We start from the raw sequence: 22,910 nt of genomic DNA, 5'->3' as shown, positions 1-22,910 counted from the left end.
AAATACTTCTTTTTATCTCTACTGGTAAAAATCTCATTTAGTTAAATTTTGAAATAAATACTGTTTTGGTATAAGCGATGATATGTAACTTCGTTCTCGCTCAAATAGCATTTTTTATTTGCCATCCACTATAGATATAGCCAAAAATTTATGTGTTTCCCATATGAACGTAAAGTTGCATGCATGTCTGTTGGAAACCTCAACGAATTTCAATCGTAATAAATAAGATAAACACACTTAACCACTTGAATAACCAACGTCATTTATATGAGAAACCCGGTAAGTCCAACGACTTAAACTTCATGTATTTCTAATAATATATTAGTAAAAACTTTTTCGATCATGTTGTCAATTTAATTTTAGAATTCTTTAAAGTATTCATGCATATAAGGACGCTTTTTTCTCTTTCTTTGTAAGCTGAGGAAGGTTATTTTCCACTGGAAATTTTATCTTTTGAACTCATGTGATTTCTAAAATTATTGATTTATTTAAAGAAAACGAGAACAAATTTTTCAATATTTAATGATAATTTCTTGTAATAGCTAATCATTTGATGTATAATTAAGAAAAATCGGTAAAGCAAGAATTGAGAAAAAGTGACGACAAATACCTTATGAAATTAAAACAATTAACAGGATATTGAAACACGAACATTTTCTAAATAATTATAAAATAACGTATTCTTTTGTCATTTTGTTTTACTAGTGAAAAGTACAATGTTTATACTAATGGAGCACTCTATATCTAAATTATACAGAGTTTGACTGATTGCACGCCAGTATTATTATTATAATAATAATACTAAAAAAATGATTTAAACTAAAATTGTAGATCTAATTGTATAAAATTAGTTCTAACAAATTTTCTTTTAAACAATTCAAATACCCCAGCAAATATACGCAAAGTACGCCTTATTTATAACATTATACAATTATAAGTTCTCATTCATCTATAAAATCTGGAAAAATCTTTTAAAGGCTTATTAAAACAGAAGGGGCAAACAAATTTCATAACACTGTAACATCACAAATACGATGGTGAATTATACATTTTTGTTATGTCTATTTATCTGTTTTTTTTTTTATTGAAGAAAATAATTGACCTTTTTCTGACAGTGATATCAACAATTCATTATTTCTGCCACTGACCGCTAGATAAGGCGACCAGAGAATAAATGTAATTAAAATCGAATTGTTTATCGGTATTGATACTTTCCAAAAAGACTGGCCGTTATCTATTTTAAAATGGCCATTAGATTAATACCAATCTAAGGGTGGAAGAAAAGCCAATATTCTTCTATCATTGACCACACTAGAGTGCACATGTTTTTTGTTAATTTTATATGGAGTAAAGCCGCCAACGGCGAAACGTCCAGACTATCGGGTGGATCTCTTCGGAGACCGGGTATCGTTTTCTTTTTTATAATTGTATTTATGTAATGACGTATGTTATATCAATTATTTTATTATAAATTAACTTAATTTTGTCTATGTGTGAAGAGCACGTGTTTTCTCTTTCTTCTAGCCTACGCTAGAGAGGGTGAATCCATGGAAAATCATCCAGAAGTGGTTGCACGGCAACTTCATATTATTTTTAAATTTTCAGGGTTTATTTTTTATGTTATAATTAGAATAAAAAAAATTTTTTTATAACCTTCCCATTTTTATGGCTATTTCAATGTAAAAAATGTTAAAAATAGCCAGAACGTTAAAAAACACATAAATTATTCGATATTAACTCAATCGAATTAAAACTGACCTCATTATAACTTAAAATTTTCATTAAAAAAGAATAAGGTGAAATTCTAAACTTTAATGACTTTTTAAAAATGGCGCTTTTTTTTATGAAAATTGGCGTTTTTGAGCTCACTTAAAACCATTAAGAAGTTATTATTTTATGGTGATTTTTATATGTGGTATTGCATAGTGTATAATCTATGTTTCGAATAAATTTCAATTATTTAGAACAATTATCTTGGGATTTAGAGACCTACAAAGTAAGAAATGTTATAAAAATACATGTATTCTAGGTGCAGTATTTCTGTTAGGGGACCTATTTTCAAAAAAATTTTTTTTTAATTTTTTAGATATATATTATCTACTTTATACATCATAAAAATTTAAAGTTTGAGAAAAAAGTTTAATATGTAAAATTTAACATTATAAAATCAGTAAAAATCCGCTCAAATCAAATAATTTAATGATAGTTTTTTGTTGTTTTCAAAATATTTTTTTGTAATTGTTTTATATATTATTGTATATATAATATATTATGATTCAATACAATTATCATATATGTTATAATTATTTAATTCACTATTTTAATTGCAAAATAAAAAATAAATTAATTAAATTATTATGATAGTATTGTAAAATATTTTAATAAATAATCTAGGAATTATTCTAGTAGTTAAAATATCGTGTCTTCATAAATAATATCATGAATAAATAAATGATATATTAATCACTCTTATGGTACTGTTATTAATTGATAAAAATCTGAGTATTCCTCAGATTCAGTATTCCTGAGAATGCGTTCGCGATTATGTCGTTATGCAAGCGGCAAACCACGTTGCTGTTGCAGGCCGACAAAAAGCCCGCTGGCACACTGTAACTCGTAGCTGTGTACACTTTTTTTTATTAATTAAGTGTTTCGTGATAAATTCATTATTCTGTATATAGGTGGCCCATCTAGCTCAATTTGTAACGCAGCATTGTACCTCAGTATGTAGGTAACGAGGTTTGTTATGTTATTCGACGCAAGATTTCTGTCCTCTCTGGCACAACAAAGAATTTTAGAGTGGACGTTAAACTTAATCTGTACATTTACAATTTTCATACTACTGTTTACCTGTTAAGACTAAAACCCTCAAAATTTCTGCCCCCATATCGCCCAAAATCTGGTTCTAATAATAAAATAAGTAATAATTCATATGTTTTATTGTGTCCATAAAATTGTTGGTAGTGTCCAGGTATGTACCAGCACGCTCGTATCGCGTCTATAATTGTTAATATACGTATTATGATTCTAATTACTTTTTAACATGAATATTTCATTCACTAATGAAATGAAACAATCATTTTTTATCCCTTTGTAATTACTTTAAAAGACTTTATTGTTTTCAATACCCAATCGGATGACATAACTTTCCATAATTTAGTATAATTAATACTCATGTTTAAGTATTCTATTAAAAAGTTTCTTTACCATATAATTTTTAAGTATCATATTAGCTATTGTTTCAATTAAACGTTATACCATGTTGACTTTATAGTCTATATTATTCTATGTTTACTTAATTTTAATGAATGTTAATGTTAATATTAATTTTAATTGAAAGTTTTATAGTTTTCAAAATATTATCGAATCCAAGTTGGACTTTTAGATGGATGGCAGAGGTAATTAACCTTCTTTTGGTTACCCGTATCATAGTATGTTAATTAAATTTGTTGTATAAAGTTACACTATTTTGTTTTATCTAATATTGTTCATCACTAGAGTTAAAAATGAAAGCTGGATCCATGCTTTTAGTAAAGTAAATAGCAAACCACAATTTTATCAGTAAAGCTTGAATGTTAATGACCAAAAAACCTGAAATATGCATTTAAAAATCTAAAAATATATAATCTCGCTCTATATACTATTTTCTCAGCCCCTCTAAATAAGGTCCACCTGGAAGAAATATTGCGTTTTTTCCTCTTTAAAATTCCCGTTTTTCTCTTTTCGCCGNTGGTTTCACATTAATACAAATTTAAAAATAGATAAGTTTTTTTAACGAATACTTAAAGTAATATAACTACACTAAATTTCAATAATTTTGTTTGTTTTTAATCTCGAATGATCTTTTATTGTTTATCACAAAATATTTATAGAAACTGGCAAGTAACGTTTTACATTTATTCATTCAATATGTATGAACTAAAAATAACCAAATTAGTAGTGTCCAAGTTCTCAAACCTTTAAAATAAAAATAATTGCAAAAAATCTAGTCATCAAAAATCGAATTTATATGTTATTGACGTATGATTCCGTGAGCCAATAAGATACACAGACTTGTGGAATAGAACCCATAATAATCATTTTTTTACACATCATCTAAACGACAAATCCTAGGCAGGTGATATTTGCTCACATAAAATAACATGTCCATGCCTATTCTGTTATACAAAATATTTTCTTCGTATTACTTTATATTGTGTAAGTGAAAGGTTTAGAGTCTTTCAAAATATCAGACAGATACTTTTACCTATTTTTTTAAATCTCTCATGTTTATCTCTAAATTTTGTGAGTTAAAAGAACTTTATTTTGTGAATTCATAATTTACATATTTTTTGATGGCCTTTTAAGTTTTAGTAACAACCTTTATTTTTTTTCCGTCAATTTATAAATAGTTCTAATAATACATGACCTAAATATGTAATATTATAGTACAAAACAAAACAAAATGGGACTTACTTAAAACACGGCGAATTCTATTCCATTCTTCTGGATTATCTGCTATACGAACCAAAAACTCTAAAAGGTCATCATCCACCTCGGTTCCCTTAAAAGTTGTTATAAAATTAATTAACAGATGTTTCTTTAATAGGATTAAATTTAAAAAAGTATAAAATGTATTTTAAGTTAATTAGCTCATAATATTTGAATGAAATAATGTTATTTTAAATTTTGACTTATCAAAAAAATAAAGATGATTTAGTTGTAAGGATAAATGTAATTTTAAAATAGTATTTTTTAAATACTAAGCAAATTAAACACGGTTAAAAGCTTTGTAGCTTGAAGCTAATGGTTTGCTATTTTAAAGACAAATTTAAGCGCAAACGTCGTTTTGTATCAGCCATTTACAGAAAGTTATTTTCTAGAAAACAGAATGGTCCCTCGTGCATCAAAAAGTGCGAGTGAAATGCGTTTCCATAGACTCATACGAATATTTATGATATCCTTTGCCTTAAAAAAGAAGGTTTCATACCAATCTACCAATACCATATAACATATTTATTAGAAAGCCCGTATAGATAAGTAGCTATAAAGGATTTTAGGGAAGATAAATATTCTTACAACTGTATTTTTTTATAATAACTTCAGTAAATTACACTAAAAGCATAGATAGTAAACAAATTAAAAGAAATTGCAAATCTATATTTTATTTATTGCTGCATGTAAAATATAGAGATATGCAATATATGTTATTAAACAAAAATATACATTGTATTAACAAAAAAATTTAAGAGATTATCATAAAAATAAAATCAATATTCTTTCCCCTAATGTTTTGACTATGTATATTAATATATTGGAGAAATATTTTTATCTAAAACTAAAATTACAAACAATTGAAATTCTGCAAAACTTATGTAAAAAGTCCCAAATTTAAAAACATTAATGTTATCGAATATAGACAAAGTTAATTTCTACGTTACACATTCTAATTTTTTAAAGTTAAAAATGGCCGACAAAATCTCATTATGATAAAAACGATTTAATCATAATCATGAACTGTAGAATATTACTAATTTATTGCAGTTAAATTTGTCAATATACAAGCTATCACATTGTTTGAAAATCGAATTACTTTTAATCAACTAAATATTTTAAATTATTATATTTTTATTATTATTATACCCATCGTATTATGAAAATATCAAAATTAATATTTTTTTAATTTATTGAAAAATAATTTATTTTAATTTGTTAAAAATATTAAAGAAAAATTAAGGTAGGGATTTATAGAATAAATTATAAAGAAAATTTGATTAACAAAAAGTTAACACGATAAGAAGACGTTTTTTTCTGTTTTTAATCAATGCATGTAAATTTTCATAAACTAAAACACTATAGAAAATTTGCTATTGAACATTAATAAGATACATTTTATCATTTTTAGCTTCGATGCGAAGCGGAGAAGGTATTAATTTTACTATGNTTTTAATCCACTTTAAAAAAATGGCTATTTTGATTTTTCTTTTAAAATTTTTAAGAAATATAAAAAACTTATTTTCTTCAATAGATTAAAAAAATATTACTTCTGATAAATTTTTATAATCTTAAATTATTAAAAATGATTTAAAAAAAATATAACGCAAAATATTCATTATATCAAAGTTTTTAGATTTATCAAAACATTCTGTATATTATCAGTTTGATATATACAATTATTATATCGGTCATTTCAGAAAAACACAAGTCACTAATTTTATCAATTTTATAATAATGTACGCAATTAAGGTAATGTGTAAAAATGAAATTTGACACACTTATATTTAATACCAATATCAGCTACAATAAATTAGTATCATACCAAAAACTACACGTGTTACTTCGTTGTGCAGTTTTAATTTTTAAATAATTAAACTTTAATTTAAAAATTATACTTAAAAGATTGGATTATAGGGATTCTAAACTCTTCATATTAAAATAAAAGATTTATTAAAATAATATCTCTATCATTTTTGACAAAATTTGGGAAGTATGTTTACCCTTTTTCCACAGAGAATTATTTATTAAAATAATATAATACATTTTAATGAGAAAATTATAATATTTACTTACTTTGCTTTTAGTAACTTTCGAATTTCTTTCATTGGTACTTAATGGAATAGGAACATCTGAAAAACATAACAAACTTTAATTCAAATATTTCCTTAAGTTTCTCTCTTACAACTTGATTGAATTTTATGTGTTGAATTAGTATTGATCTGTTTAGCCTATAAGTCGTTTTATGAATATTTAATTTGTGATAAAACTATCATTTATCAATGTTATTATTTTATTAAAAATAGCCGCATTAAATTTAAAATAAATTCATTAGATAAACGAACAAAAAATGCAAAACCCCAAGAAATGTGTTATTTGATAATCTGATTATGGTACAGANTCACTAATAATGTTTAACGGATTTCAAAAAATGCAAAACCCCAAGAAATGTGTTATTTGATAATCTGATTATGGTACAGAAATTAAATAGGAAATCATAATTTTTTAAATTGAAATAGTTTTAATCATCACCACCATAAATGAAACATTTATTTAACCTCATTATTTTTTGGTGTACCAATCAAAATAAAATACTCAAATATTTCATTATGTTGGGCAAATAAACAATATAAATACATTATTACAATAAAATTAGTACCGACAAAGTTTACTTAATCTGTCGTTTTATTATCAACTAAACAAGTTGATATTAAAACGAATGAATAATTTTAGGAAATTATAAGGCTGATGAGTTATAAATTATAATCATACAAAATTAATAATAGAAATAACAAAAGCGAAAAAAGTAATTTTTAAAAAATTTGTATGCCTTCTTCGTTAATACGTTTTTATAAGTAGTCAATTTAAAAACTTATAAGTCATCGACTGAATCGTAGTTTTAACCCGAGAGTTACGATGGAATTGTATTTGACCCCTCTAACTTGGCTGACATGTTGAATTATAAAATCCATTAATTCCTTCTAGAGAAACTGCTTTTTTTTTATTTTGTATGAAACAGAACTCTATGAATATTATAGTATCAAGTAGTTTGTTTTGGTGTATAGAGTTTATACTTTTTAATCTCAAAATTGTACTCATAACGAGTAATACAGTTCGCTTAAAAACCGGTANTATTTTGTATGAAACAGAACTCTATGAATATTATAGTATCAAGTAATTTGTTTTGGTGTATAGAGTTTATACTTTTTAATCTCAAAATTGTACTCATAACGAGTAATACAGTTCGCTTAAAAACCGGTACAAAGAATATCTCAATGAGTTCTTAGTATAAAAGATAACTGTCGATGGAGGTACATTATTGCACGTCCTAGTCAGACAAGGAAGACATAACACCACACATTTTATCATCATCTGAGATATTTCATGAAGCTTTTGTATTCTCTTCCGCCAAGTCTAACAAGGAATATTAGCGATGCGTGGCGTGTGCCAAAACGATTTCAATTGCACGTCACTGCAGCTGTTGTCGTTATGAACACGTACCTCTCGAGAAGACTGTTTATCGCGTTTTCTCGTCGCCAGCATTATAAGTACTATATTTGCCAGATTTACGATCAGACACTATAGAATCGGCCCTGTTAATGTATTACTTTGAATGACGCCGTATTATTCTTATCACGAAGTATTACTTTGTTCTGTGTGTTATTTAGAATTCACTTAACCATTGCTTTATGAGTACCTCATGGTGGCTATGTGAAACATGCAGGTCCCGCAGATTTAGTAATCAAAATATGTTCGAAAGCAAAAAGATAATAGATAAACATTAGTCGATTTGTTGATAAACACGACAAGGATTCGTTCAAAAAGAATATAGAACAATTGGCTTAAATAATTTCCAAATAAAAATAGCTATTTTTGTTTTAAAAATAATTTAATCCAAAGATCTGATCAAATCACAAATTATATTAGTTTGAATTAGTCATGTAAATTTATTTGCATCTAGCTATGCTCATTTAACTTTACTAGTTCATCCATATCATTTTAGTAAAGGACTAATAATTTTCATGCATTTTTTTGCAAAATTTCAGTTTTTAATACCACGTGATTTATTTCTATTAATTATTAAAATATTTGCCTTTTGTCATTAAGGTATTAAACGAAGTAATTTAAGCCATACCTATTAAAGTTAGAAATTAAAAAAAAGTTTTCAACTTTAAACATTGCGACGACTTTTTCTTATTTATTGTTTTTGTTATGTACACATTTTATTTAATAAAATATTTCTATAATATCCTTGTTTAAAAATCAATGTTTACGCATTGTATTTTCTAAATTACCTTCCTACAATATTTTATATTTTGGAATTTAATATTCTGAGGCAAAAGTTTCTCAAAAGATTCTCAGAACATAAATTAAGATACAAGGTTCGATAAAATGTTATTAATAACATTATAATGTAATTTATTCTATCACGCTTAAAATAGTTTCAGATGTTGTGTTTTTATATGAGATACGTTAACCTTTTAAGTACACTTTTTTTGTCAAATAAAAATTATAAATAATATAAATTGCGCTTCAGATATTTTTTTCTTCAATATTTCATTTTTCTTTTTGTACTAATAAGGTACCCATAAAAAATGTTTCAAACCTATTATTCTTTTATAATTTTTAAAATAAACTAATTTCGTTATGAATTGAATAAAAAATAAATGATTAATTTTACATTTTTCTATTTCCTGAACTTGACATGACATAGAGGATGGATAGCTCTCTGTCACATGATAAGGAGTCAAAGATAATTCTCGACTAAGCCAATGATGGACAAAACGGGTATTATTATCGCCTTGCACTATAGAGACCAAACACCACCAATTAGAATATCACAAGAAAAATCTCATTGGTACCCTGAGTATCGAATTCGAGTTTCTGAATGCCGAAATATACATTTCTACCCAAGTCGACCCCTTAAATATAATTATTATTTAAAAAAAAAAACATACAATCTATGAGGTGTTTTTACGCCACGATGGCTGTAGTTTTTGACTCAAAATCGTACCTTTGAGCCACTTTAAAACAGATGTCAAGAAAGAAAAAATGATACTTGGTTTCAACGAAAAATGTAGAAAATTTATTGACGTTTAATTGTAAAAATAGATTTCATCGCAAATTATTTTTAATTTTTATGTGTTTATTAAGGAATCTTATATCAACATTTAATATTGAAATAAAATAATTTTTTAACGTCAATTGCTTATAAACGTGTAATGGGTTCAGAGACGTATTTAGGTAGTTGCAAAGGGGAGCATATGCTCCTGGTGTTGAAATTTTTCAGTGTTTTTAGCCTATGATTATAAAAAAAATTATAATTATTAATGTTAGTATTATTATAATAATTATTATTGTTACTACGGAAAATGTATAAAACATTATTTCACTTATTTCTGTGATTAAATAAATATCTTTTGTTATAAGATCTTTTTTCAAACATTTTTTTCTGTGAGTATTAGTTGAGATGTTTTTTTTTTTACCTAGGTGTAAAATTCCTAAATACGTCTCCGAACGGTTTGGATTATTAACAATTCAAATTTTATTTAAATACATGAAAATATAATCGAGTACTTTCAGTAAATAATTATATACAAAACGTAAATAGGAATGCTTTTAAAAATCAAGTATATTTTAAGTAAAGATGTATTCTCAAAATAGTCGTTTTCAAAATAAAACTAATGGATGATATATTTAGTATGATCTCATATGAATTTCGTGTTAATGGCAAAACTAGTGTTACACCACAGTATTATATCAAGTTAACATAAATGTAAATGCATTTTTATCTAATTAAAAAATTATAGACGTTCAATATTTTATACTTAATATTTATAAATAATTTTTTTAAGAAAATATTTAAAAAAATAATTTTAACTAGAACAAGAAAGTTCTCGTTCAATTTAATACGAAAATATGCTACTGCAGTAATTATTAAATAAATCAATATAATAATTATTATTATATTTTTTGAATACCAAAAAATTATTATAATCTGTTTGCTTATTCTTTAGTAAAAAAAAATAATAGATGAGCCGTTTGAATAGTTTTGCCATTGTCTAACAATCTAATAATTTTAATTAATACGAATCTATGTAGACCATATAACTATGTCACTTATTATAAATTAAGAAAAACCATTTTTTTCCTACTTGTCAATGCATTAATTTTAATTACATTAATTATATAAAAATATTTTAACACCATATTTAATATACCAATTATGGCTAGTTTAAATGTTTACAATAGTGATAAAATTCTAACGACCTTGGCTTCTAAATACAAGAGTGTAATTTACATTTACTACTCATATATTACATTTCTCGACTAAAATAACTAATACTTCCGATAAATGTTTTTCCTTATTTGTCATACAGTAAGAAATATTTTCATTATTTGATTTTATTTTAAATATTTAAACATTAAAATGTTAAACGTTAATTCGTTTTAATTTTACTGATTCAACATTACATTTCATGACAGTTCCAATATATTGGACAATAAATTTTAATTCGATTAAAAACTAAAAATTAAATATCTAATGGAAATTTCAAAAGCCTCCCTAAAAATTATAACAATTTTAATGGTATGTAAAATAATGAAAATAATAAAAATAATAGTAATAATACTCGGAAGGATGGAATATACTTATTATTTCTACGCAAAATATATCTCCTCGAATAGTATCACGATCAAATGTATTATTTTGTATAATCATTTTTGTAGTATAATATTCCTCGGGAGTGCTATTAAACTATGGTAATATACAATTGGATTAACAGCAGTGCAATAATATACTATCATCAAAACATATTCTTTTTGGTTTGACTCATAGCGCGCCAGTAAATTAGCATTAACGATGGCAACACAAGGGTTCATTATTAAATAATTTTATTATAATAATACTAAAATGTGTTGCCAAACCAATTATTTTACTTATTACTTAAGTTAAAATAATATATTTATGCGGACATACTAGGTCACAACAAAAATCATTCAATTTTTCAATTTGTACAGCACACAATATGATTAGAATATCGATAAAGCCAGTTATATTTTTGTGTATCGCATTAACAATGTGTTTGTTTTGGATGTTAAGTCATGTTGGAAATATATATTAATATATATGAACACAAGCGATAAGGCCGTTTGATGTATACCTGTTTAATTGATTCGATTTGCGGTCAGTGCCGTACACGACGTCGTTCGAAGTACTTCTGAACTCGTTTCGTTAAAATAACATATATTTCTCTTCATTAGACGGATAAATTGATTGTTTCCATAGTTGATACAGTTTAAAACAATAGAAGCACCATGGTCAACGCCTGGTTTGTCTTGTTAACAGTCGCTGCTATCGTATCGATAGCAGTAGAAGCCGGTCAACACGATCATTACTTCATACTCGGCGCTCACAAAGGTCAGTCCGAATATCCTTAATTAGTCTTAGAATCAGTTATGTAAACTTTATATGTACATAAATGTGTATTTATTTTTGACGCTCGGTGTGCAATTTTTGTCCGACCGTAAGAACTTCATAATGTATTCAATAAAAAACGATGAAATTTTCGACTAAACACAAAAATAAAACATGTTATTATTATAATTGTCAAAGCGTGACTACAGTTACGATTTATTTTGTTGTTCGTAATACCGCGTGGTGGCAATGCGATTTGCATTTACTATGAACCCACTGTTGGAAAATTCTCGCGTGATTTCAAAAAATTATCCACATTTTGTACGAATTAATAATAACATCGACTGTTCGTGTTCAGTATTTTCAAAACAATTAATTATTCATTTGAAATTCAACCGGCTTATCTTTTGTGCGTTGTTGGTTAACTTACTCTTGAGTGCATTCAGTCTGTTAGCTCTCGCATGGATATTTTCGTTGAGATGGCAAAAATAATAATGTGACCCGCATGTTATTTGCTTAGCAAATTTTTTTCATAAAATACATAAAAGTGATACTAAACTTTAAGAAAAAATCGCGCATTACATAACCTTAAAATTATTACTGCAATAAACTCATTCACAAGATTTCCTTTTATGATTTCTGTTTACCTCCAATACAAATAACGAACAAGTGTCAATAATACCTTTCACAGCCGCATGTGTATGAACAGTTAATACCAATGTAATTTCGTCATAAAAGGCGAATTTGTTATTTACAATTGCTTTTAAAATAATTCTTTGATCGGTAGTTGCACATTTTTTCTTTGTATTTTAAATAACTTAGCAGACCAAAATGTGTTTTAAAAATATTCGATGATGGGTTTTCGTGAATACCGCCAGGGATAGTGATAGTTAAGTGAAAATTGACATTTTTGAATTGCTATAAATATTTAATATAAATGTTAAATCACTGAGTTTTTCTTACTTTCTACACATCAAAAGTCAAATTCATAATCTAGTGTTACATTAAAGTACTATGAAATCATATTGAATATTCTTTCTCGGGGATGAATTATTTTTTAAATATATTGTCATCAAATAATAGATCAATCCAATTATAAGATATAAGAGATATTTAGTTGGTGAAATAATTTATTTATGTCCTAAAAATATTTATATTTTCCTAATAGTTATAGACTTTAACATTATTATACACTTATTATTAATAATGTTTATTTATCAAAAATATTTTATATTTTCTATTTATGTTTAGTCAACATTAAGATAGCCAACATATGTTGTTATCGAAAATAGTTCCCGGGGGAAATTATTGTCAAAAATATATCTCTTATACTTAACCGAATAAAACAACCGTCATGATATCAGTAACCTCTCGGATCTATTTGTATAATTTATCAAAAATATATGAAATCCAAAATAGTAATTTTATTGAAGTGTCCTTCAGTAAATATTTTTCATATTTATCAAAAATGATCACTTGTATAGTATACGTAATGCTATTATAAATTGTCATATAAAATTTAGTAAGAGTGATTACTAATTTTCAGTGTTTAATGTATATTTAATTGAGTAATAGACAATATGAAAATTAATTAATGAAATCTATTATAAAGAGGTTCGTAATATTAAGGCTGACCTATTTTTAGTAAATGTATCTTGATGATAATTTTTATTTTATTCACAAATGCATGATCTACGTTTTAATGTATTTTGTTTAGATAATAGACATTTATTTATTTATTTTAATTACTTATGTCAGACAAGACCATTAATAATATAAAATCTAAAAACATAATAACTTTAAATATGGTTTTTATGTAATGAATATATTTTAATTAGGCATAATGATACGTTTTAATATACAGTTATAAAACTTTCTATAGAGATATGAAATAATACAGAATATAAAATCAATCATCATGCATTTTTTTTAGATACGCGTAGCATATTGTAAAGCAGATGGTTATGTCCACAGGATGTAGTAGTTGTATGGAAAAATAGTGATTTATTAATTATAATTGCAAGCAGCTCATTTGGTTGTATTATGTATAGTTTCAATATTTAGACATTTTCTTTAAGTCTAAATTGATTCAAATAAAGATATCTCCTTTTACTCGAACCATGATTTAAAAAAATGTATTTTGAACTGGAAATTAATTTAGGTAAGTCTTTTACTAGACATCTGTCAAATCAATCGAGCTTCAAAAAATCAACTTCATTTTTGAATAACTGTCTTGCTTGTCATTGACTTTTTATGCTGTGATTTTCTTAGTAGAAAAAGTAATTTTGATTTATCTTTAATTGAAATTTGTAGTTTAACATTCTTATTAAAAAAAAAATAACAATTTCTCATTTTCTTTATATAATTAATATACAATTTTTAATTTAAAGTTGCAATGTTTCATAGAAATGTATTTTAAGTTCTTAATTGTAGGATAGTTCTTCCATGTTCAGTGTTGACCTGGCTTTTGTTTGTGCCCCCGGCGTATAGTATCAAGTCAACTTTACGGCCTATAATTTATAGATCCCTATATTGAAAAGTATTTGAGGGACTTAGAAATTGCAGTTAGGCCAGATCGACATTGCTGTAGTTCTCTTCGTGTTTATAATACTCAAATAAACTTAAAATATGATTATCATGATGCTATTGTAATCAATTCATAATAATAATTATCGTCCCATTGCGTAAGCAAAAAAAACAATTGATTAAAATAATAAATGGTTAATTTTAAAATAATAATATTAGTTTATCATATTATTCGGTTGTATGTTAAATGCACTCTCACTTATAAGATTAAAGTAAGTTTTGTAAATTTTTATAAGAAATTTAATTTCTATCTTGGTAAGAAAAGTGTATGCTTAGATAACCTTATAATGTCCCATCCTTAAAGTAATAATTTACTCCCAATGTAACAGTTAGTCTCGCCAGACTTGAATAATAGATGAACCAATGACGCAGATAATATAAAGGAACGTGCGTTGTGTTATGTGTTGTTTTTACTATCAGATAAAGTATTTACTGTTGATTAATTAAAATATTCAGTTTTGTACACATAGCTATTTAATCATCATGTTTTATTTTAATACCATGGTTAATGCCTGCGTTTACAGTTAAATTGACGAATTAAATTCTTTTAAGAATATATGATAATTGCTGCAACATATGGGGGACGTGGTGTGTCGCAATAAATCATTCAGACGCCGCCTTAGCGCGGATATTCAGCTGCTCCGTTTGCTGTTGGTCCCCGTATGGTCACCCATCCGGAAACTTTAACAGTGACACAAACCATTTCCTCATATTGGTTCCCTATTGGTCGACAGCCGGTGTAAAATCATTAAGGCAGAACCGATCCCAAATAGTTGAACAGAAGCATTATGGTTATAATGATGAGTATCATTGCTGTACAATATTTTTTCCTGAATTATTTTAATGTCAAAATTTAAAATAGCTGTTTTTTGGTTGAATACGAGGCTTTTTAATTATCTGCCTCTTATAAAGAAACTATAGTTGGTATAATATTATTACTAATAAATTATTACTGCAGTCGGTATATTATTATTAAGTATAGTCGGTATTATTTTTATTCGAGTGAGTAACTTCTGAAGTTGATCATTGTGCATTTTAGACAGCACTTGCGACGAGCTATGTATTAGTAATTTCCATAATTTGTATCGCAGTAAATGAAATCATTGAACCGCAAAACAAGCATTTCTTATAGTTGGAAACCAAAAACCAGGGAATAAACTAAAACAAAGAAATCTGATGATTTTAAAATTGAGTGATATCAAAAAAAAACTTGTAGGAATTATGAAGCCCTTAAGTATTTAGAAATCGTTTTAACGGATACAATCAGACTATTAAATAAATATGACAATAATATTCAACAGTCTATTGACCAATATCAATATAAAAGAATAATGTAAATTGTGAAAGAATATTTTATTAACTGTAAATCATTGTCACATCAAATTGATCGAACGGAAAACAAACATTTACATAATATGTTTATTACATAAAGATTGACTGTTAAATTAATTATTCCGATTTGACGTTGTACATTTTATAGAATAGATAAAAGCAAATGATATTCTGTAAACAATAATTTTCCAATCCAATGAGCTTTGATTTATAATGCATCACGACATTTCTGAGCAAAATTTACAGAAAATCGATTAAATGCTAATGAACAATTCAGATCCAAAAGAAGTATCGGTATTTACTGCATTTAGTTGAGGTTTTTTTTATTTCATGATAATAAACACGCGATTTTTTGTCATTATTTGATCTTTTAGTTATTGTTCTAGTCTATTGCGTTCAATGCATGATGTTATATATATAATTACGAACATTTTTGTATTTGATAATTGTTTTTTCTTAATAATTTCTAATTTTTAAAAGTGATATATCATTAATAGATAATTTTAACGTTTCTGGGGAACTCTTTGGTGAAGTTACCTAATGAACATTGTAATCACGGCTTCAAAGACTTTATTAATATTTTATTACTATAAACTTTGTTTATTATAGCCGAATTATTACAGTTCTTGGTCTTTTGGTCATAAACAATGTATAATCTTGAAGATATAAACAACTTATTATGGTCCTTTGCTATAATATTGTCAAATGGTTTTCCTGTTCAATTTCAGTTGCTACCTTTGCCCTTAGATAAGATTATTATTATTAAAGTGCAATTTTACACACTTAGTGGTTAATTAAATGGTTTAGTATTGATGGATAGGTAATTCATTTAATAATTGACGGTTTTTATACATAACATTAGTTCAATGGTGTAATTTCATATATTTCAATTGTAAGATGAATATTTTGAAAGAAAATTAAAAGCGCGATACATTTGCAAATACTCTAGTTTTTTTTTTTTTGATTTTTATTAATAATAGCCTTTTAATAAATATATTGCGGGTTAAAAAATTTCCCATAGTTAAAAAATATATATTATATGATATAATCCATTTTAATTAAAAACTTGAATTAATTAAAATAATTTATCATTAGATACTAACAATCTATAATTATCTATAGTTATCTATAATTATTAATAAAAATAAAGAAAATTGCTTTTACGTTTTAGATCCAAGATGTCATGGCCCAAAGATAACCAATTGTAATTCATCTATTTATCCGATTATGGATTACAAAGAGGCTGCGTGGTTTTATCATATACCTTTTAAATCATGTCGACCGTTGTATACAGCTGGGGGTGTACACGTTTGTTCTGCTAACATGGATTTACCGATTTCTAAAGAAGAATGCGAACGTATATGTGGTAAGACATAGTAACATCCATTTAAAAATTAATACAGAAAAAATGGTCTACAAAATCCATTTATGTAATTATGATATTTATGTTCATGTCCTCTATTCATGTTACCTCTAAAATTGTGTATATTGTTATTTGGTTGACAGAACATAATTGATAGCTGATAATACTTTTCTTAAAGTATTACTTGGGTATTCTCAATATTTTACATAATGAATATTATAAATTTCTATTTTACTAAATACTATTTAGCTTTCATATACGTTTGGAGAGTGTTAGTTAATCTTATATACTTTACTCATTCATATTTACTTCATGATGTGTAAGCAAAAATTACATTTGTGTAATGCTAATGGTATCTCTTAAAGATTTAGTTTAATATACTTGTATGAACAAGAATTGAGTATCAAAAGATTTATCTTATTAAATGTGTAAATGTATTTATTAATACTTAACTATAGAAGTATTTGAAACTAGAACATTATAAAATGATAATTTAATTTTGCAATAAACAGAATATCAATTTTAGTAGATGTATAAAACCATTTCATGTGAAATGATTTCCTTGTACATTTAGTATAATATTTCATTTACGATTTGCTAGTAGTCTTGTAAGTGATCATTTCATTATTCAGACATAATATAAGCATCATACTCTATTGGTGAACTTCTATTAATTATTTAATTCCATTTTACATGAACGCACTCATAAATTAAACCAAGGTTAGCGTATTTTGTTAATGAGGTTTTTTTTTCATCGAAAATAATATTCGATTATTATAATATCAATACTTCCTTGTTACGCTGTAAAAACACATTTTTTTTGTGAAAATTATTTTCTTGAAATTCAAACTTGATTAAAATTGTAGTCATTCGATAAACAAATTGTTTGACAGTTTTTTGTTTAATACTGCTACTTAAATTTGTTCTATTTCATTATTTATAATTATATCTTTTATTTTAAATAATATGCCGAATATCTAATTTGTGACGTACTGTAACTTTTTGCAATTATGTTATCAAATCAATATTATGTTATTTCCTAAAACTATTTTTATTATGATTTCTGGAAAGTATGTTTTTATATTAGCGACGAAAATACCATATATCAATGAAGTTTTAGAAGTTTTGTATCTAATGATATCTCTATTGGTTATATTTATAATTTTTGATTCATACTATTCCATCCTTAAATTCTTTCGTTTTGAAAATCATTGAATTTAAAGCACATTTCTTTTTATTTTGGAAATACGTTTTTTTGTTGTACTTGATTTAAATTTTGTAACCCTTCCTTAGTTTCAATTGTAACAAATGTATAAAATCATACAAAATCATGGTTTTTTATTCTATTATCTATAAAATTATCAATAAACTTAACCATATATTTTCAACCCAGCGACGAAAATATACACATACCCCGTAACTTTTAATTTCGACACGAGTTTGAAAAGGCTTAATTTTGTTGATGAATCATGTTTCTAAATGCTTTAAAGTTATAGTTTATACATCCAAAAATTTTATTTAATTAATATGCATGACTCATCATTATCTTGATTCGAGTGATATCTCACTAGTAGATGTAGTTTTGTAAAATCAAACGGTATGTCCTCCGGTTTATCAAAAATCACGCAAAAATGTGAACCTTATCTTTCCCCTGTTGACCACATTCAACAAACTCAATTCTCCTCCTAATTGTTTGAACTTTTAAACTTAATTCATTTGTTGTAAGAGTAGCATAGTCTTTCTGTCGGCATTTCCAAATGTATTTTTATTATAGATAGTCAATAAAATAGTTTTAAATAATTATTTGTAAACAGGTGAAACGTGTAAATTAGATGATGGCTCTGAAGGGATATGTTCGTTTGACGAATTTTGCAAAAACGCGGGAAACAAGTCTGGTAATACAAGACCATGTCGAGCATACAATGTAAAATGTTGTCCAAAAAATCCAAATTCGACTAATTCTAATACTATTAGTAGAAGACAGAACTTGGTCAACAATAATCCGTAGATAATTATTATTTAATTTAATTAACGTTTGGTTGCGTGTAACTTATGTATTGATGTATTTATGTATTTATTAACATACATTAAGGCTTTATGTGTATATTTGATAATTCTATTTTATATTTTAATATAAATGAAATAAATGTTGAAAATAAACAAAATACGCTTGACACTTATTATAATTTAAAGTGATAGAATATGTTCAGAAAGTATTTTATAATTTATATACAAAGAGAGTGAACCAAATCTAACTGTTAACTTTTGATTCAATTATCATTTTGCTATAACTTTTTTCAACAACTTTTGCGTTCTTAGATTACGTTATAAGCATAGTTTTTATTGTTCATGTAATAATAATAAAAATTATTTTTATTTTTTCGAAACTTAAAATAACTATTTTTAGCTCTATTGATATGAAAAAATTTTTTGGGACGATAACAACTTTACGATAAGTACTTATGAGCTAAAATCATTTTAATACACAAATTAGGAGGGGGTTGTAGCGCCGGTGGAGTATGTATGATTAATCTATACTAGTACGTTTTGTTCACTCCTTCGTTCTATATCCATTCTGTGTATTAAAACACTAAGTATCTCGAAGAGTATTTGTCCTAAAATTAATATCAAATAAAATTAAGCTTATTGTAAGGAAAGTTCTTAAAAATTAATTATTTTGAAGATTTGTAAAAATAAATTAAAAATTATATACAGCATGGAACACATATGAATATATATATATATATACTTTTTATTATTAAAAAAATAATATTTTAAAATATGTTTTTTACGCAATTAAGAATGAAAAAATTGTTTAAAAAAACTATAGTGAAATATTGCATCAAAAGTTATAAGCGTTATCAGTTAGATATGTTCCACTCTGTATAAAAGTATTAGATTCTATAATCTCCTTAAAAATTGAAAAAAAAATATGTGGCACATAAATAGGTTTAATTCATTCCTATATTTTTCCATCACTAACGCAGAAAAATCATTTTGTTGTCTTAATGTAAAATGCGTTGTAATTTTAACCAAACATTTTTAAAATATTTAGCTCCATAAGATAAATATAATTTCTTCCAAAATGTATGAAAAATTTTCTATATTTTTTATTGTTTATTTTTTGATTTATAGAAGTCATTACAGAAACCATCTATAACAAATATGCTACGATAAAAATGAATAATAATAGTATTATTTAAATTATGTGTGTATTCTTCCGTTAAACTAATCATGTTTGGCTTCTGTGTTTTTGACATTAATATCGCTGAATATTGTTCGTGTTAAAGCAATGAATAAATTTTCATTAATAGCTAGCCCTACATATTCGTATTTAAAAATAAAATGTTGTTATACCTGTATAACGAATGATAGAATAATTAAAATTTGTTTTCTTACTGTAAAAAAATTCACTTTCAATAGCTTTATTAAAAAAAATATTTAACAATTCAAATTTAAAAAAGTAATTGTAGCTTATTTATTTAAATAACTTTCAAGGGATTTCACTTAAATATTTTTGTGATATACGCATTGAACTTAATACTCTAAGTATAAGGTTGTAAAAAAAATAATTGATGGTTCACACCAAATACTCTCTTTAAAAGTTTGCTATACGGCATGACTCATTGATATTATTACGCAATACTTTTTTAACGATAAAATGTACTTTTACTTTTTGTGGGAACAGAAATTCACAACTATTTTTCTTTGTAACTTGAATCTTTAGTTAACTTTGTTATTTTTAAATAAATGTATGTATTTTATTAATAAGCTTAAACTGTAAAATCTTCTTTTGTTATGTTTGGGTAGCTTCATGTACGAGTTTAGTTTGAGAGCATATTTCAGAAAAGTATTGAAAAATAAAAATACGTCCTTTCAGAATTGAAACGATTATTTTTATTGTTCTTTTGTCATAAATACGAGTTTTTACTAGCCATTATTTATTTAGCAATATCGAATTATTTTTGATTAACCTAATGTGTTCATAATAAATTAAAGACCGCAGTACGCTTATATTATATATTTTGTGTTCCTGTGTATGTCTATTTTATTTTGATATTTTTTAAAGTTCTTATTTTGATTAGACAAAATAACTTGGACATACAAAACGACGAATCGATGTCATTCGAGGAAGAAGAAATGTTATCAGAAAGTATAGTTGACACTGTTGGTGAGAAAGTCGTTAATAATGTAATGAATTGGTTGCCCTCGGAAATTGAGTTGGAAGGAGTTATTCACCGGATAAAGAGACATCATTGTAAACACCACCCTGAAAAGTGTGCTTATCACCGACAAAAAATCATTGACAAACTATTACGAAAAATAAATTATTTTGGACAAAAATATGGTGGATATGATTATGGAAATGCTTACAACGATGAACTCGTGACCGGATATCAAAATCACCACCATCAAGAGAATCACAAACAAGGGATGCAAGGGTATTACAATCCCCCCCTTCCGGTGACAGTTGTGCAAAAACAATTGCCGATCGAATATCAAAGAGAGTTTTCAAAAGAGACTTATAACGAGGACCCAAAAGATTATCGAATATACCCAGTACCTCTTGTCCCACTACCACACAAGGTCGAATATCCAATACAACATCAAAACAATTATAGAAAGGAATTCCAAATAGGATTTCGAAAAGAATACTAAGATGTATCACAAAAGCCTTAGTACGTATGATTGACTTTTTTAAATTGCTTAAATCTTGTACGACGAATAAAAAAATACATCGAATGTATAAACAATTATTATTTTGTTTATGATTCAAATAAATTGTATTTCTACCATTTGTAGAATTTAAACCTAACATAAATATGACAAACATTTTGTTGGTATTTTTAAATAACATATGCGTTTTACATTTTATTCTTAAATAAAATTTTTTGTATTTTAATTTGTACATAACAATTGTAAGGATAAATCAAATTATAATTGTTTTAAAATAATAAAAATAGTTGTTTTTTTTAAAACATTTTTTTTTATTTATGTGATTAAGCATATTTCTTTCAGTTTAATTGAATAATCTTGTATATAATTTGTTTGTTTTTACCCTTAATAAACCAAAATATTTTTTAGTATGCCAATTTAATAAAATTAATTATTATTCAGCGATAAAATAAGATGTTCTATTACCACTATTAATTTAATACATAAAAAAAGAGTTTTTTGTTAGCTTAATAAACAATCGTCCAATTTACCAACCTAATAAATTATACCTGTTATATATTAAATAATATATTGTTTGTGAAAAGTATAGTATTTATAATATAACTATCACTATTGTAAATAACATAAATTTCAAAATTATGGTTGAGTTCAATAAGTTATTCAAAAAATAGTTTACTTTAAATTGATTTATTTTTAAATAGTATTTAACTTATTTGCCTATTCAGTTATTTCGATAAAACGATTTAAATGTTCTATTAGAAAAATATTTTCTATTTTTAGTTAGTTCCTAGTGAAGCATTTCTTATCATTATTGTTCATTCACAACACATCGTTTAATGTACTTTTTTTTTTAGATGTTCAAGACTTTGTTACTTTTATATTGACATTTCCTTTATTGTCTGCTTGATAGATTTTTTTATAAGTCTTGTTCAATTATTTTTGTCTTCCAACGCTATTTTCACTTCTGATTAAACTCCAATTTCCTAAAATACCTTTTTCAATAAAATTACCTATTCAATAGCCACACCCCAGGGTGTTATACAAATATAAAGACCATTGTTT

The 22,910-nt window shown here is 25.6% G+C and overlaps 2 protein-coding genes across 2 annotated transcripts in view; one reads left to right on the top strand and one right to left on the bottom strand.

Moving 5' to 3' along the window:
• The window catches only part of LOC126899874 (uncharacterized), a 145,139-nt gene that overhangs the window by 16,013 nt on the left and 106,216 nt on the right, over positions 1–22,910 (bottom strand). Inside the window, exons 4-5 of the mRNA XM_050675124.1 lie at positions 6,550–6,605; positions 4,456–4,543 (exon numbers count right to left, since the gene is read on the bottom strand). Coding sequence (XP_050531081.1) covers positions 4,456–4,543; positions 6,550–6,605 — 144 coding nt within the window. The remainder of the gene's footprint in view (positions 1–4,455; positions 4,544–6,549; positions 6,606–22,910) is intronic.
• Positions 11,640–22,150, top strand: LOC126899872 (uncharacterized). Its single transcript, XM_050675112.1, has 4 exons — positions 11,640–11,893; positions 16,980–17,174; positions 18,986–19,175; positions 21,257–22,150. The coding sequence occupies exons 1-4, from the start codon at positions 11,791–11,793 to the stop codon at positions 21,828–21,830; spliced, it is 1,062 nt and encodes a 353-aa protein (XP_050531069.1). The 5' UTR covers positions 11,640–11,790; the 3' UTR covers positions 21,831–22,150.

The sequence above is a fragment of the Daktulosphaira vitifoliae genome, unplaced genomic scaffold, assembly GCF_025091365.1.
Source record: "Daktulosphaira vitifoliae isolate Bord-2020 unplaced genomic scaffold, ASM2509136v1 Scaffold_2, whole genome shotgun sequence".
Taxonomy (NCBI): domain Eukaryota; kingdom Metazoa; phylum Arthropoda; class Insecta; order Hemiptera; family Phylloxeridae; genus Daktulosphaira; species Daktulosphaira vitifoliae.
Note: the sequence above shows the minus strand (reverse complement) of the source record. Positions and strands in the feature narration are given on the sequence as shown.